Raw genomic sequence first — 18,502 nt, forward strand, 5'->3', positions numbered from 1 at the left:
ATCCTCCGAACATTTCTTAACTGAGGCTTTCTTGCAAGAATTTCATGGGCAGTTGATGGGTGTTTTTCATTAGATCTTTTATCAACTGTTGCCTGAAATGCCTTCTTTTCCTGCCAGAAGGCTTTCAAATTCTTAACTCATGATAAAAAAACCCCAGGAAGGTCTAATAAGTTAGTCACACAGTGGCTAGCACTGATTTCAGCTTGTCTGTCCAGCTGTGGAGATACCTTATCTCCTGGAATGCCAAGCCTTGGGGACAGCACGAATAGAGCAATTGATTCTTCCTGTACCTATGAGAGCTTTTTTTTATCAAGGAAAGGAAGTGACCTAGCTTCCCTATGCGTAGGACTAGAGCAGTTTTCCACTTCCATCATGCTTTCCACTTTCCATCATGTCCTTTTGTTTCTATAAGGTAGGACAGGTCTAAAGTTTTAGCTTCTATGCAGTGTCTTACTGTGCTTCATTCAACAAGTAGGTACTGGATAGTCCAAGCCAGCAGCTGGCACAGGGGAAAGGGAGGATGAGTGTCTGGTTGCTCCAGGGGAGATTTAGATCGGATATTAGAAAAACTTTTCTCACCAAAAGGGTTGTAAGACAGTGGAACAGACTGCCCAGGAAAGGAAAGTGATCGAGTTACCATCCCCAGAAGTGCTGGGTTAACAGTTGGATTTGGTGATCTTTGAGGTCTTTTCCAACCTTGATTACTCTGTGTTGGACTGAAAATTACAAGAGAACTTTGAGAAGATCAGAGGATTGTTCTGACTCAGGACAGACATGTAAATGCTAGCGGTGGTGGGCAGAAATCCCACAGAGTGCTTGAAGGGTCACGTGTATGTAGAGACTCAGGTTTTTTGGGTGGAGCCTGAAAATTCTTAGTTGTATCCTGTTTTGGGTTATTGTCTTTTGGGTGTTTGATGAGATTGTTTGGATCACTCAAAATGAGACAAGGATTAGGATTAGAATTAGGACTGGGGGAAAGGGCACAGGCTGGAGCTGCAAATGCAGTTGGGGCTGCCAGAAGAAGATATGTGCTGCAGGTTTTCTCTCCTGAAAACTCTTTAGACTAGGACATGGCTGGGGACAAAAGGAGGCCCAGGGCAGCCAAGTCCTTTGGTTAGGGTTGGTGGGGCAAGAAAGTGTGGGACTCTTAGGCAGTTGTCCTCCCTACTTCTAGGAGAAGGTGTGCGTTGGTGTTTTTCCTCACCTGAATAATCTTTCCCTTGGGCCATGGCCAAGGATATTTTGCCAGGTCCCCAATGCAAAATGGTGATTGGTCTTGTTTGCCCAGTATTTCAACAGAAACCTACCAGAGCTGATAAAACCTTACATATCAAGCAAGACATGTGCTCTATGAAAGTCTAAACTGGCACAGATAATTTAGTTTGCATATAACATGTCAGGAGAGGTGTAGTTAGTGGATTTTTGAGGAGCAGGGATGGACAGTAACTGTGTGAGTGAAGGCTCACAGTGTGTTGAGACCCTGCGCAAATAGCATGACTTTTCAACCGGCTTGGTAGCAGATCAAGCTTAAATCTCTCAGTGTTTTGGCATCTGGATCGTTGCTCTAGGTGAGGCAATAATTCAGGAGCAGTCAGTCCGCTCTGGAAGAATCTCCTTTTGACATATTCTGCAGCAAGCAAGTGCTGGGGGGTTTGGTGCCAGGCTGCTTAGAAATGCTTCCAACAGGAGACAAACTTTTTAATAATAATTTTAATTTCTTCCTCAGGGTTTTTCATCTTGCCTCATTCAATTTCCTCTCTCTCAGCCTCCAAATGGTGACCTAAAATGTTGTTTGTTCTCTACTATTTTCCCTCCTCTCATTTATCCTTTTCCTATATTTCACAGGGAATTCTGTACAAGCTATTTTGAAGATTTATTTAGAATGGGTTTTGGCATTTGAGGTTTCCAATAAGAACTTGTTATTTTGCCTTCTATCAGTGCCTATGACTTTTAATCCGCACCTGCAATACTGGTTATGGTGCTAACACATTCACGTTTGAGTAATAAAAAAATGGGATGCTTTAGCTAATACAGTCTTTTTTTCCTGAGACAGAACAGGCAGACTGAGGGTTGAAATCTCAAGAGAGCTACAGTATTTGGAAAGAAGTCCTCTGGCAAAAAAAAAGCTGTCTTAAATTGCGTGATGTAGCAGCTGAACTGAATATAGTAGTTTTACAAAGTTGCTGCTGTGTGAGGTTAAAAAGTATCTTTTTTGGGGGAAAAAGTAAATTTTTTTCCACCTGAAATAAAATAATGGTTCTAGAAGACAGGCAGTTCTTCTATTGCTATTCTCTTCCTCTAATGGGCAAAAGTGATTTTTTTTTGTAAATAGAAATATATTAATTAATTTGTTTTTAGGACATTACTGTTCTACCTTAAGCAGAAGATAAATAGTACAGTTGTTTGTATGAACTTGGGTTATGGAATTTTTAACTTCAAGACTGTTAAAAAAAGACCCCCGACTCCCCAAAGTATCATTCATATTGGTTTTGATGCTACTTCCAATACATGATGGTGTTGGAGATGTGGGAACTTCAAGAATGTAATAACATGTGTACAATTTAGGACAAGCAGAACAGAAACTTTACTAACTATGATCATAGAAAACTGAGAATAACATCTCCCACTCTGCTGTTCTGTCCAAGTGATTGCAGAAACCCAACATATGTATTGCTTCAGGGAGATCCAAAGGGGAAGAGGTGAGGAAAAGTGATCCTTTCAATGCTCACTCCAGGAGGGATGAATGCCTTCATGAGCTTGCAAACTGCCACAGTCCTAAGGAATCAAGCAACAAATAATGTGCCACTATGGAGAGATGGTTCTTGGTGGAGCTTTGAGCAGTGACACACTGCCTATTATCATAATTCAGAAGTAGGGAGCTGGAAACCATCACAGACTGTTAGCTTTTAGTTCAAAGGAATATCCTTTCCTTCTGGATAAACTTCTCAGCTAGACCTCTCAAATATTAAATATGAATAATTTTACCACCACAATAAGCTTCCAGAGAAGTCTGCTCCTGGATGGAGATCATGTCAGCCCAAAATAAGGTTCCTCTCTTCCACAGAGCTGTTCTAATTTTCAGAGTGTTTCAAATTTAAGCAGACATTATTTTTTTTCTTCAAAGATCTTGAAATTTAAGTCCATGTCTTGACCTAATGGTTTTCTTCTCAGTGGATGGAACTGGTTGAATTTTTATTTGGATAAAAGGCATTATGGTTTTCTCTTGGGGGAAGGGTGGTGAAGACACAGTGTTTGTTGCAACAGGATTTTACAATTAAAATTCCCCACTTTTAGACTTGGTCATTTTTTTGAGTATTCTAACAATGAGCCATGTCAGCACATCTCATAACATGCTCATGGGTGGTGAGGAACTTGCATTTTGGGGGGGGTTGTTAGTATTTGGACACTGATGGTCCTGTGGTACCACTGGCCAAATGGTGTTTTCATTATGAGACAGGGGGTTCATGGACTCCCTTTTTATTTGTCTTCTCTCATTTATGATTTATGGGGCCCTCCATTCAACACAATATATGGAAGGATGGCACTTGATTTCAAGTTAAGATGAAAAAAAAAATAGACAGGCCACCCATAGAGTGTACATCTTTTCTCACTTTCCTGCAGTGCAGAAGCTGCCAGACCTGGATGCCTTCTGGGTTTCTGCTCTCAGACTTTTCCAGGCATGATCTGCCTGTAAGACCTTACTCTACAGGCAAGGTTAGCTGATGTGTAAAAATTCACTCAGAATCTGTCTGGGTCACTGATGTGGTCTAGATAATCTTAGTATTTAAAATAAATACTGTTGAGTTGCTGTTCTGTGAATATTCATTCTAATCTTCATTTCAATGATGGAATTAGTATGTTTTCAGAAGGGAGAAAGGGGAAGGCTCTTTTTTTTCAGTCACACTGAAATTCTTATGTGCTGGGGGAAAGTGTTTGATAATTTGGATTTTGTGACTTACCACTCATAAAATACCCCTTTCTCATAACAGGTTGCTGAATGTGATAAAGCCGGGATTGGTAAAAAAGATCAATAGACTACCGACCCCCATTGCAGGTTTGGTGAGTATATCAAATGGAGGAAAATATTTCAGTGCTGCTTTTTGCACCTTGACATTGACTATATGATTCAGATAGCAATTATTTTTGTAATTTGAACTCTTCTAGCCTAGGGAACTCAGACAGTCCCTCTGAAATCGGAATGCTCTGTGTAGTCACCTTAAGACCTTTCAGTCTTTTCTTTTCCAGAAGTAGGTAGTATTCAAGTGGCAGGGTGTATTTTTAGAGGAAGATGATCTTCTTGGTTATGTATCACCTCTCAGTTGTGGCACTAGCTTGAGAAAACCTGGAATGCATGCATTAGAAACCAGCACCACAAAAAGATAGTTTTTGGAAAGGAAGAAAACTGTACTTGTATATTTTGTCTCATTTTCCCTTTCCCCAAAATACCACAGTCTGCAGATAACATTCATTGTGGGACTATCTGGGGAGCTGTTTCATGTTGACTTTAAGGGCAGAGCAAAATTTGTCCATACTCTGTTGTAAGCAAGGAAGACCACAGAAGATGTGCTGACAGCTCGTGGGCTGTCGGGAGCACTGGGTGCTCAGGGGGTCACCTCGAATGGTGGCACAGTCCTGTGCTTGCTGTGAGTGCTTGTTGGGTCTAACAGGATTAGCCACATAGGAATATGGCTGTATTGATTTTACCTCCAGTTGTAATTGGGAATAAAAGGCTCCTTGAGCATGTGGAAGGTGGCCATTCTCTCTTTAGACTCATTATATATATATATATATATATACATGATTCCTTTGTGTTCTGGCACTGTTCACATTGTGAACATAGCATATTACTTGTTGATAGCTGAAGTTAACATTCCTTTGTATAAATGGCATTAAAAAGTTTCAGTGTATCAGAAACCATTCTGCATTTGCTGTTAAGATAGCTCTATAATGTTGTTACATAGCCTTGGAGGCTGGGTCTTTCAGCCTGTAGATTGACAAGGATATTTCTGCACAAATACTGCCTGGTTTTAGAATCTCATTTTTTGATCCCCACCACCTTTACCCTAAAGCTTCCTTGATTGCTGTTTTTTTTTTCCTTTAAAACTAGTTTTGCCTCTAAACTAGTTTTATTCCTTTGCAGTCCTATTTGAAAGAAATATTTGACATAAACCGCTGAAAAAAGTACCAGTAGTGCAGTTTTCTTTTCCTTGGCTTGCTTTCAGGAAAGACTCAATTTTTGTTATGACTGTTTTAAGAAGATGATATTAAATTACATTGGTTTTTTTTTTCCTTATTCATATGTAAAATCCCAGCGGTAAGGTGGTTATAGTAGGAAGGACATAAAAAAAAGTCATAATGTGTGTGTATTTTTCTCATTCCTTGAGATAAAGCTCTCTTGCAAGATGCGTATCTTCAAAGCATTATGAAAAAAGAAGTTTTCAGACTACTAATGATACAGCAGGTTTTTTTTTTGTTGTAAATTATTACCTCTGTACCTGTGTCCTCTGATTTTCTTTAGCAACTACTTTTCTAAATATTTTTCCTAATAAATAAGTAGGCTATTTTAAAAGTTCACTGTTTCTGAGTTCTTGAACAAGATCAATGGATGTTTTAATCTACTGTTCTGTGAATAAATTGTTCCCAACAAAACAAACTATCAAAATTTCCCCTTGCTTTCCAAAATACTTTATTCCGTGCCAGCTGACTTTTGTTGCCATTTGTGTTTACAGTGGTAAGTGGCTGCTTTAAGGATGGCATGTGAATTTAAATGATTAAGTCTTCTATCTAGTCTGTTACATTTATTTATGGTGTATTATTTAAAATTACAGCCATCAGAGGTGTGTTTGGATACACAGGGTGTATCCTTTTCTTTCACTCACCTGTACCATGCCTACATGTCTGAAAAAAAAAAATTAAAATATTGACGCTATGGTCCAGAAGCAGTTGCATCTCCTAGGTAGTTGACCCTATATGAGAGACATTCCGTTATTAATTGCCAATTTTTCTTTATTATCTTAGCTTTGGTTGGCTTGACATACTAAATGGTTACTTCTTTCCAGTTATTTCACTCCAGTGAGTGTGATTTCCTCAAGTCCAAGTAGAAATGCTGTGAAAGCTTCATTACATTTTCTTTCTTGCATGAGATACGTGCTTTTAAATCCCAGATACTGTTTCTGCCTAAAAAGTTTAACCTAATTATTGTAACACAATTAATTTCTTTCCTGTAGCAGTCAGATTAAGTATTTATTTTGCTAGGAGAGACAATAGGTATGTTTTCTTTTATACACTGCAGGAGCTAAAACTTATGAGTAACTGCAGAGTATTCAAAGTGCCTTTTGTTTCATCTTTAACCTCCAGAGACATGATATATTATGTAGCCCTACAAAATGTCTACTTGAGTCTAGTTCTCCAGATGATAGTCTATTTTTCTCCTTTGTTATGGTAAGGAAAAATTAGGAAGTGTCCTTTATTGAAGGAAAATAACAGTGAACTTGAAGCCCATATCATGCTGAGGTGTTCTCTTGGGAGTATTATCAGGTGTAAAAATTTTGCCTGTATTTCATGTTTCAGTGACTTCTCACAACACTTCTGTAAGTATTAAGTATAACTGGTTCAGTGTTGACAGACTGAATTCTTCAAACTTCTCCTGGCATTTAAAACTAGATGAATCTGCAGTTACTCTGAAATTCTCACCAGTGACTTGCTCATGTATTTTAAGAGGGAATAATTTATTTGCAGAACTTGCATACCAGAACACCAATCATTCAAGTAAAATTTATTGGTTATAGTGCTGTGGAGTTAAAGTAAGAACTCTGAACATCACCGTACTTAGCACAGGCCATATAAATACACAAAGATGATCTTTGTCTAGTTGTGAGCCTAAGTCAGGATGTGGATTGTGTGCAGCATTACATATAGAATTACATATGTTCATCTTGGCAGGCTTGTTTGTAATTTGCTTTGATCTCCAGAAGTGCCGACTGCTTCTGTTATCACAGCAGAAATGATACATTGCTTTAATGAAAGAAAATGTAGGGCCACTGCTTTGGTATTCTGACTTACAATATTAAATCTGATGAAATGTTTTCTCATTCTTGTTCAGTATTCATTAATCCTAAAAGCTAATGCTCCCACCAAAAAGCAAATTCACTAAACATTAGAAGAACATGTTAGGTCTAGGTAGGACTAACAGGCTTTACTAAAAGCCTTTTTGCCAGAAGAAATTTTCTCATGTGAAATATTGACACTGAGCATCTTTTTTTTCTAAGACTGTCAGGTTTCTAGCACCATCATTTCATGTATTTAATTATAGAAGGCTGGGGAAGTGTTTTGGCTGAGTTATTAAATAAAAATAAAAAAAACATCTGGAGCTGCAGAAGACTTGCAAAGATGTATTAGAGTACAATGAATATAATTGACTTTTACAAAACCAACAATTTTTTCAGTGAGTTGGTTTCTTTCATTTTGTATGACATTCATAGTGAATACAACTAATTTTTAAGGTTTTTAGCAATTGCAGTTTTGTACCTCTATACCTTATGATCTATCCTATAAAGGATTACCAGCATCACTGTAGATAGGTCTTGCTTTATAATACTAACTACTGCATGTTGACATTCTTTCCCTTAAAAAGATTCCAGCTTTTGCTTCCTGTCTCTGAATAATGTCACTCTGTGAGAAAAGAAAAGGTTTCTGCCTTATCTTTTGTTTGACAGGATTTAGGGGAGTTTATAGCATTACTTCAGTTCCTTGAACAATCCCCACAGGAGCTCAGACACTTACTTCAGAGGCTGTGTGAATGATTCTGGCTTATAATAGGAGGAAGTAGTCAAGACAAAGATGGAGAGATGAACTTTAACTTGGATCTTGGCTCATGTTTCAGCCAACAATAAAAATCTGTTTACTGTGGCATCCAGTTTTCAGTTTGTTTATGGTCCTTAACTTTGTGACATGTGTATGATATAGCACTGGAAAAAATAGATGTGCAGAAGTCACCTGGTTGCATGGTTATTGCACCACGATGAACAGAGCCATAATGTGCTGCTTAAAAAGCTTGTTCATTTGAAAGTGAGGTTGGTTTTTTTCCCCTCATTATTTTCCCAGGAAGTTTCTTTTGGAAAAGTGTTCTATGAGAGCTTGCTATTACCCTTATTAAGAACACCTATCTGTCTGCTGGTGGTGGTGGTTTGTTCTTATGCTGTAATATTGTACAAATTGTAAGTTTGGGGTTTTTCTATCTTATATGTTATTTCAAAGAAATGTCATCATTATGTTAGCTTTCAGAAGTTTGCACTACTAATTAAATTCAGCAAATGAGATCTTGTTTCTTCATGCAGGTATGAACCTCAAAATAATAATAATAATTAAAAAATAATAAAATTACAAGACTCAAATAAAGTATAGTATGTTTCACACAGTTAAAAATAATTAGCAAATATAGAGAAATACACAAAACTTTAACAGGTTCGTATTATTTTTATCAGTCTTTTAATTCATACTTCCTTGTTACTAATATTTTTCTTAAAAAAATATCTTCTTGTTTTTTCTTTTAAAGTTATCACTCTCCCTTTAATTCTAGTACTTTCTAGAAAAAGCCTGCTCCTATTGTAATACAGAGATTCATAACATATAATTTCTGTTCCTTGTTTTGTGCTACTATTCTCTGCTGAACATATTCATTTCCGAGCACAATTGTATTCATAAAAAAGTCTTGCTCTCTAAGTTGTGGTACATGTGAAGTAAACAGAAGCAAAATTTCCTGACTATCTAAAAACAATAAGTTCTTGGCACTCGCATTCCAAAAGCATTTTTGTGAATGTTGACGGAAAAGAAAGTGTCAACAGCATAGCAAAATATTGTGCAAACCATTCTGCCATGTTTTCTGCAGATCTTCCGCTCTAAATAGTAATTTACTATTTCTCTATTTTACTATTTTAATGGTAAATTACTATTTAGTAATTTCTCTGCACCTCTTGTACCTACTTTCAGTTCTGAAATCTGAATGTTTGTGTAATGCAATATTTAGGGTCTGGCCAGTAGTTGAGAGCAGCACTGTGTGCTTTGGCTCATCACATACTGTTATATATATTGAACCTCTTCACTACAGCAAGAATATCCTGAAAAAAAATTAATGGTTAGTATCGTGTCCTTGTATTCTTTGTGTTGTTTGGGTTTTTTATTCCTCTAGCTTTCTAGACTGCCTTCAAATTGATTTTTCATTTAGATTTTCTTGCCTTGGGTGTCATCTGAGCTCGACAGAATTACCATATCAAATTCCTGTTCAATGAATTTAGCTGTATGTTGTATTCATAAAAATTTCTAAGTTACACAAAGAATATAAAAGTAAACTAACAGGTGTTTTTTAACCACACTGTTTGTAAACAGAGTCTGTGTGGAGCAAGCTGCAGTGAAGTTGTAGTTAATTCATCACAGAAGAGGAAAACAGGCATCAATTCAAATTTGGCAGGAAGCACAAAGAAAGCAATATTGGGGGAAAATGAGATGCAAACAAATAAAATCTGAAAGTTTATATGGAAGTTCAAGTATTTTGTTTTTTAAACTGGATTGAAGATTTTTATCCACACAAATGCTATCCAGGAAGCATTGCTCTCCTGCCATTTAAAGTAGTAATACAAATGCAAAATAAAATGCTGGCATCACATTATGTATTTTATTGATGAAAAAGTCTGAGCTTACTCTGGTGTGTTGGGTTTGGTTCCAAAACTCTCAAACATTTGATGCTGGAACCTAATGACTGATCTGATGGCAAATGTACTGGAGACATATTCCATGGCTGCACTTGGATTCAGCCGTGTTGCCTGGCTTCCAAGTTGTACTATAATCTGATGCATGCATGCAAGAGAGGCTGAAATAATAGGAAATTAATAAAAGGCATGTACTATAGAAAAATGAACAAACAAAACAAAGGGAGGTAAATGACCCCACCTTATTTGTTTGTTTGTGATGGTCTGAGCTGCATTTAGCTGTAACACACACCCTCAGAGAAATGAGTTCAGCCAACTCCTAGCAGTCTTCATGTTCACCACCTCTGTATGGCTCATGAGTTGTCCCTAACATCCATGTGCAATCACTTCTTTCCTCAATTACCAGCTGCTGTGTTGTGTTTATGATGGCTGGAGGTGAAACTTGAAGAACCTTGTTTGTTTCCAAATTGCCGGTTATTGATCCCTCAGGGGTTTTTGTGTGTTTCCTGCACCACTGGCCCCAGCCAGAACTCAGCCAGGACTTTGGCAGACCAACCTCACTGCTGGCCCTAAAGTTTCATATTCTGGATGCTTCCTTGGCTGGAATGCTTACAGAGTGCTTAATAAGCTAAGCTGTTTGTTGGCTGGGACCACTCCTGGTCATGTTGAGCATACTGGTCCTACAGTGTCCAGCAGTTTGTCCCTTGCTATAAGATGAAGTCTCTCGGTACTCAGGGTGCCCTGAACAGTTTCCATGTTGGGTCAGAACAGCACCAGCCAAGATGGGTAAATGTTTGCAGAACACATGTGAAGGATGGCTGTGGTTCATAGCTGCTGTGGATGTATGTAAACTTTGTCATGTTGTTGAGACCTCTTCCCCAACTAGATAGGTTAGTATTCAAAGGTGCAGAATTTTCAGTCAGCTTAAGCTGTGCTCTCAGCCTGCTGAGCTCTGCTGCTGAGAATGTCAGGACTTGGTTTGGCCAAATGCTAATAATACTTGTAAGCTCTTTGTGGCAAGGATCATCTGTTAGTCTGTTTTTGTCTAACACCTCACCCCATGAGTCCTGCTCCATGGCCAGAACTCCTAGACAGTATGTTAATACAAATAATAAATAACAGTTACAAAAATATCACAAGCATTCCTATGTCATTCACAGTCTCATTTTAGATTGCTCTCCCAACAACTGTGAGTTTAATCAGTAGGTTTATAATTAGCTTTATTCACACTGAATAATTTAGAATGTTAATATGCAAATTTGGAGGCAAGTGGAACCTTTTCTATGGTAAAACCAAGAGAGGATGGTCACTGTAGAGGATGTCCTTTTTTGAAAGTTTTTATTTTGCTGTATGGAGACGCCCTTTTCTTGCCCAACCTTAGCATGCTTTAGGAAAAAGTGTTTGATTAAAATCAAAGAGTCCACCTGTTTAGGGCTATCAAGTGATTTCTCAAAGATGTTATTTATAAAATATTGTAATAATTGTTTACTTTTCTTCTTTTTCTTTTTCACAGAAAGTTTAGTAAACTGAAGGATTCCTGGGATAACATTTGAAAATGGCAAAAAGAAAAATATTGCTACTGCAGAAGTGATAATGCTAGGCAGCTGAAATGTGAACTTGCCCTTATCATGGCATTAACCTTTACTATAAATGACAGTCTTTCCTTGATTTGGTGAGGGCAGCTGGCATCCAGGAAGAGTTCATTTTGTACCTGTGAAAGATGTAGGTTGCCCACTGGAATAATTGTTAGATTTGCTTTCAGATGCTGGAGTCCTTCTGCAAGTTCAGCCATAACTTGCATTATGTTAGTTTGATGACATTGAGTTGAGTGAGTATTTCAGAAATGGCAAGCTTTTGAAGAATAATCTCTAAAGTATCTGAAAGCATCAAAAAAATAATAGTTTGACAAACAAATGTCATCTTTCCATATAGCTTAAATTTGCACATAATGAGGTGAAGGATCAGTGTCTTCCTTGAGCTGCTGTCTGAAACGAAGACCGTCCTGAGCAATGGCTTATTCTCTTCAAAACAAATCAAACTCTTGAAGCTTATGATTTCTCTTAATACTGGGCAAATACCACATGCTCTGGACACATGTCCCATCTTCAGGAGTTTCCAGTGAAGGAGTTGGATGCCCTGAGTCTGTGAATGTGTCACTTGTGTCCTGTGGGGAGTGTGGCACTATTGCAATTGTATCCAGGCACCTGAAATTTTTGTGTGTAAGCTCTTGCAAAATTGATTAGTTTGCAATGAGGATATAAAAAGAAGCAATGAGCTGATGTACTGCAAGTGTTTAGGCCAACACACATAAAATGTGCAGAGCTATAACTATCCATGTCTTGAACTAAATAAATATCAGCTTTTATCCTTAGCCAGGAAAACAAGACCTGAGGTTATGGTTGCTTTCAGCTACTCTGAATTTGGCATTTCTCCAAATGACAGCACTGGCCTTCATATTAGCTGGAGTGGGCAACTGACCTGGCTAAAAAATACCCTTCATCTTACAGCATGAGCAGAAATGCAGGCAGGAGGGAAGGAAGAGGCTCACCAAGTTGGGAAAAGAGGTGTCATTCCATCAGTCAAAAATAGTTCTGAAGCTGCAGCTACAGAGTTTAAACTTAGATGCACTCCTTAAGTTATTGGCCAAAAGCAAACGACACAGGAACCCAGGAAATTCTCAATTCAAATCCTTCATTTAAAGGTTGTCTGTGTTTAAAATTATACTTAGTAGTATTCACACTCCCTAATTCTGGAAAGCCTCTCACAGGTTGGAGTCTGTAGGTCTGTGCTATAAATACCATCTCTGATCCCCAACTGTCTTTTTCAGTGACATGTAGCCTCTGCTGCAGGGAACAGCTCGACCAGTGTTGATAACCGGATAATAGCAGCACTGCAAGTGTGAAAAGGGAGGGTAACTTCCCAAAAGTTACCCAAGAAGGACACAACTTTTGGGTAACTTCCCAAAAGTTACCTGAGAAGTCCTTGGGTGGCAAGCAGGAAGAGTTTTCACAGTATAGTTGAACCAATAGATTGGCCACTTCAAAATGGTCCAGGGAAGCTCAGGCTCCCTTGACCTTCTCTTGTGAAAAGAGAGCAAGCAACAGTCTGTTGTGACCCTGGCCCTTGGGCTGAAGATGGTGGCAGAAGAATGCTGTTTCTAATCCCCTCCCTGGCTGCAAATCAACTTGGTGAAGTCTGTTGCAGTTAATGTCTGCTAGCAACTGTTTGTACTGTTTCTATGCTGAAAACCTTTCCGGGCACTCTTAAGTGGATTTATTTTAGATGATATGCATGTTGCTAGCAGGAGCCTACGTGCTGAATGCAGATGATGGAACGTGTCTTGCTCCAAAGATCACATAGCAGTTGTTTCCCTGACTTAAAGCAAACAAGCAAAAAGGCAAACTAATGGAAAACCGGTGCCTTGAAAGATCTGTGCGAAGTGATTTCTTTAGTTTAAGAGCCCAGTAAAATTTTGTAGTCTGGTGCTGTGGTCAAGAGTTCATAGAAGCTGAAATACCTGACACTGAATTCTCCTTGTCTCTGCATTCCTCACTGCTCCTGGATTAAAGCCACTTGCTTCCTGCTTGGCATGGTACTTTCCAATTGTAATGCATTTCCTCTAAAAAGTCCAGAGGTCTAATGATACTATTGTAAACCTGTTAAAATTAATGCTGCAGAGGAAACAGCTTAGTTAATTGCTTATGGAAAATACAGTGATAGGCTGAACTGTCTGACTGAGGGACATCAAAATCATTAACTATTAACCTTTTGAAAGCTGAAAAACCTTGTGATATCATGTGCAAATCTGCCCCACAGCTTAGTCGGAGGATTGCACATTCATTTATGGACAAGCAATATAACTAATGGTGTAGAAAATTAATAGTGCATTACAGAGGCAATCCTTAGCTCTTTGGAGTGGTGTCCTTCTGTTAAAGTCCTCACTGTTGGCATGTATTTGTTTGTTTCTGCCTCCTCATCTTCATGTGGGAAGCACTATTACTCTAGATGGCGAATGTCTGGTTTTCTTTGGAGCAATAGTGCATGCTGATTTATTACTGCGTGATGTGTGAAAGGGAGTTTTCAGGCTTTTCAGTAAGGGGAGAGTATTGGACTTGTTAAATGTGTGCATGCATCCAAGTGTGTACTGAGTTCAGCTCAGCTTTTTTCAGTCCATTCTGTTACGCTATTTCATTACCTCGGCTTTTCTCTTGAATTGTAGTAGTTCTCATGCACAATTTAGAGCCAAGCTTGTGTTACGCCATAAGGCCAATAGTAAACATTATGCTTTCCCACCCTTACCCTTTTTCTTCTTTTTTAGTCATAATGTTGGTATTATTTGGTCTCCTTTTACTGCTAAAGAGATGTTGCTTGACTTACTATGTTGTACAGTGGTGTTGGTGTGTTGGGAGGCATGTTGGACTGAGTGCTGAATTGTGACACATGCCCTTGCACCTGTTGTGGAGCAACAAATTTCAGGCCTCAAAGTGATAGCCCAGGCTGCTGATGCTCTTGCTGCTTGCCATTTATAACTGCTGGGTTGGATGGGTGCTGTGTAGTTTGGCTGCACAGCCAACAAATCCTATAGGTGTTACCAAGTGTTCCTGGATATTTCTCATACCATTTCTAAATGAAAGCTGCCAAATTGCTGTTGTCCTTTGAATACTGTTTCTAGTTTGGTTGGAAAGAGGCTTGCTGTTTTTTCTAAAACCAGTCCTAACTTTACCACTCTCGCCTAGCAATGGCATTAGAGATCTTAGAGGTAATGCCTGCTGTTGGCTAAATGGCCTAAGTTGTCAGTAGGTCATTGAATAGTCACCTTTGCATTCAAGATGTGATTTAATGAAGTTGTAGAGGTTTCTGTGAAGGTGCTTGGTGAGTGCCCTCAGGGGGAAGCTGCAGGTCTGACTTGCAGGTGATGGGCACAAGAAGATGCAGCACAATAGGAAGCTCACATCTCAGCGGGACGTAGGCTTACCGTGCAGGCAGCATCCAGTCTTTGGGTGACTACAGGAGGGATCCAAGGTCATTTTGGCAACTAAAGAGAGCTGAGCTGTGAAGCAGTTCTGTTTCCTTGGCCAGCAGAGCATGGATCAGGAATGCTAGTCAGTGGTTTTTTTGGTTTTAACCTTCCTGTCCTTCCTATCTCCTGTCCTGCAGCCCACTGCAGTGAATAAGACCATGCTGTAAATGCTCTCTGCCTCTCAAGCCTGGTTTTCAGACCAAATCTGGCAGACCTGCTAGATAAGAAGTGTGACGTTTATGTATTAAATTCTGGAGTTACAGGGATCGGCCACAAAGCATTAGCACCACTATACAGTATGTCCTCTGTTATTTAAAAGGGAGGATAGTGGATAGGTTCAGTTATTTGAGGTTTCAAGTAATCCAGGGCAATTTTCAGTGTAATTAATACAAGTCAGGAATTTGACCCTTGTGGGGATAACACAAAGTTCTAGATAACTGAGGTGATACTGTAAATAAGTTGTGAAAATTGTGCCAGAAGACTGTCTTCACAGGTCAGTAGCACCAGCTAATAAAATACCTCAACTTTTGATCTAGAAAAATATTTCATGCAACTTTCACTTGACATCTGCAGAAGCAGAAAGAAAACCTTTATTTTTGCACAATTCCTGGATGTTTTCTTTCATTAAGTTTCTCCTGTTACCCCTAAGGATATCAGATAGTAGTTGCTACTTAAACTATAGCAACTGCTTGAAAGAGAAAACTTGAAATGTTCTGATACTGCCACATGCACTAGACACAAATACACTGTTCTGCTGTACTGTTTGTTTCTTTTCAAAGAAAATACAGACAGATTTAAACAAATTAATAACTACTACTACAGGCTTGATACTGTATATTGGAAAAAAAGTATTTTCTGATATTTCAGAAAACATATTATGAAAAAATGCAGGAATTGCATCAATTATTGGCAAAACTAGTTGCAAACTGGTAAATAAACCAGAATGGTTCTCAGGGAATGCTGTCAGAGCTCTTATAAAAGCCTCTAAAGAGGTAAAGATAACTACATAAGTAACTGTTGTGGGCCAGAAAAACACATTGTAACTAAAAATTTGTAACTAAATTCTGTGTTTAGTGACAGACTAATGTAAAAAAAAAATTAACATGACATAAAGTTTGTCACAGGAGGCTGAGTTTGGTTTTGCTCTGTATGTTTCGAGAAGTCAGGCTAGATTGATCTTCTCCCTTAGTGTACATGCCTGTATTTTATTTTTAACACTTCTCAATAGTGACTGGGTAGAATCTGATATGTCAGTGGACTAGAAATTTAGACAAAAAAGAAACAAAATAATTACATCCTCTTGGACAACTGCTGCAGTCTAACAAAAAAATGACTAAGCAGGGTATTAGCAGAACTATTTTAGAATGGGTGATGTTTTATCTTCAGCAATATCTCAACAGTTTTTCCTTGTTCTTTCATTCTATCTGAAACAACCCAAAGAGCAAAATTCAATCCAATATTATGATTAGTTTGAAGGGAGTTTAGAAACTGTATCTTCAGACCTGCCTGGCCTCTATTTTTGTGCATCGCAGATCTTTGAATGACGGAGTCAGCACTGACTTAAATGTGTTTTCCTGCTAAGTATCAACTTGATGTGAATCTCCTCTTCTGTGTTATTCTATATGGCACCTCAAGTCAATGCCTTCAGGAGTTTGTAATTAAGAAAAAACATACAAATGCAGTAAAAAGGGGCAGAGAAGGACAAGGTATTTGCCAGCAGTGTTATCAACAAACTCAGTATCTGTCTGCCGTTGGCATTTCAAAGGCACAACTAATGCAGAATTTTGGGGAGGCTGATGTAATTGTTCTAAAGAAGTTTAGAGGAGGCTACTCATAAGCATGAGGACTGTGTGTGAGAAAATCCAAAATCTGCCTAGAGTCAGCACCCACAGTATTAGACAAAGTTGGCTGGTTCCCAGGGGTGTTTGAGACCTTAAATGCTCTTTAGTCCTTACCCTCTGGTTGATCAGAGATTAATCACTTGCTTTTTTAAATACTATTACCCAATCTCTTGAGCCACCAATCCTGATTAAAATTTACTTTCTAAATTATGATCCTAGAGAACTGAAACTCCTTGGATTCCAGACCTTTACATATTTTTTGAAGAATTGAGAGTTCTTGTTTTCACACTTGTATTGATATCTTGCAGATATTTATCTTCCCAAGAGCAGTTCACCTTGCTTATTCTTTTTCATTTGGCTGAAATTTGATGAGCAATACTAGAAATCCAGCACTTAAACCTTAATACAAACTATTATGTAAGTAAATTACACGCCAAGAGCTTCAAAAATTGTGGTCAGTGTTCTCTATCACAGCTTCCAATATAATTTATTCTTTTTAAAGCAGCATAGAAATATTCTTGTCTTCTATAACTTTGCAAGTTGGATAAATAAAAATGCCAGACTGAGGATGGGAAGTAAGTAAGAGGAAAAATAGTCAACTAGTCTATTCAGGATAATGGAAGGTGGAGTTTAGGATATACCAGAGAATGCAGAACCCTGGATAACCTCTGTGGTGTGGGTATGGGCAGCTCACTCTACAGTTTACTTCGGTTTGACAGCTCTCACCCTTGCTCAGGACAGCCACATCAGCTCTTGCAGGACAGCAGCTTGATGCCAGTGCTTTTCCCATTTGAGGGCAAATGGCCCAAATGGCCTTAGCAGTGCAGCACAGCACATTTAGGGATTTCCAGGTAGCCAAAAAGCCCAGAAAGTGGGTGCTGCTCAGGTGCTAGCTGGCTCTGCACTGTCTCTGCAGTCACAGGCAGGCTGAAGCCCCCATGCAGCCCTGGGCTGGCTGGCATATGCGCAAAGAATATGCAGAACATGTGTGACCAGGGTCTGGTGACTCCTGGGTGGGTGGGCTCCTGTGCTGCAGTTTAGGCAGTGTTCCTGCATCACCTAAGGTGGTTGCTTAGCTCTGTAGCCCCTGTATTTGGATGGGGCTACATCTGCAGACCTTGTAAGCCTCAGGCAGCTCCTGGGTAGGGTCTCCAGACCTAAGGGTTGATTGTCTTCAGCACAGTGCTGAGCGTCAGCTGGGTCAGTGCATTCAAGCAAGGCAGTCCTGTGTCTGATGAATGTATTCCCCACTCGTAGGAAGGGCAGTGTAGAAGTGCTTGCCAAAGCCAATAAGTCCTGCTAGCCTTGAGCTGGCTTTGGGTAGCCATGTGTAACATTTGCAGTCTCCAGGAATCTACGCCTATGGGTGTGGTTTGGAGATGTGAGCTGGCTGGGGACTGGGACTCTGCAGTGCTTTAAATCAGCTAATTTGCTGGCAGCTTCTTATTGGTGCTGGAGCTAGCACAGCTGCTTTCATGGTCTTTGGTGCCTGGTCTAATAGTCTTGCTAGACTCTATTGGTTCTGATGTCAAGATATACCTCTCTCTGATCAACTCTGAGTCCTGGTCCTTTGTTGAGGAAAGGAAAAAAAATCACATTTACGTTACATTTACCATTTTCCTTTATACAGTCTCATCAGCTAAGTTCTATTACCTTTTTTAATGTGGCTTTGAATTGAAACAATTTTCAGAAGTAGCAGGTGAGGAGTTGGAAGCTTGTTACTTGATGGTGCATGAACATCTCTGCTTGCCTTATTTGTGACTGTTGTGAGCAGGAGCCACTGACTATACCCAGGTAAGCTGAATTATAAGCATGATTGGCTCTTTTCTTCTAACAAACAAAAGTTTATCTCAGGTCTGGAAAGGACAGAGGGTAGAGTATTAATTGAAGTGTTAAGAATAAATTATCAGTGATAGCTGATTCGTTTTCCTTATCTG

General features: G+C 39.0%; 1 protein-coding gene across 6 annotated transcripts in view; it reads left to right on the forward strand.

The window, feature by feature from the left end:
• The window catches only part of LIMCH1 (LIM and calponin homology domains 1), a 172,409-nt gene that overhangs the window by 70,507 nt on the left and 83,400 nt on the right, over positions 1-18,502 (forward strand). For all 6 annotated transcript variants that reach the window (XM_088056096.1, XM_014261597.2, XM_014261606.2 and 3 more), the window contains one exon: positions 3,990-4,059. In XM_088056096.1, coding sequence (XP_087912222.1) covers positions 3,990-4,059 — 70 coding nt within the window. The remainder of the gene's footprint in view (positions 1-3,989; positions 4,060-18,502) is intronic.

The sequence above is a fragment of the Pseudopodoces humilis genome, chromosome 6 (assembly GCF_049639895.1).
Source record: "Pseudopodoces humilis isolate 2021_Gansu_Grassland_sample_001 chromosome 6, ASM4963989v1, whole genome shotgun sequence".
In the NCBI taxonomy this organism is placed as follows: domain Eukaryota; kingdom Metazoa; phylum Chordata; class Aves; order Passeriformes; family Paridae; genus Pseudopodoces; species Pseudopodoces humilis.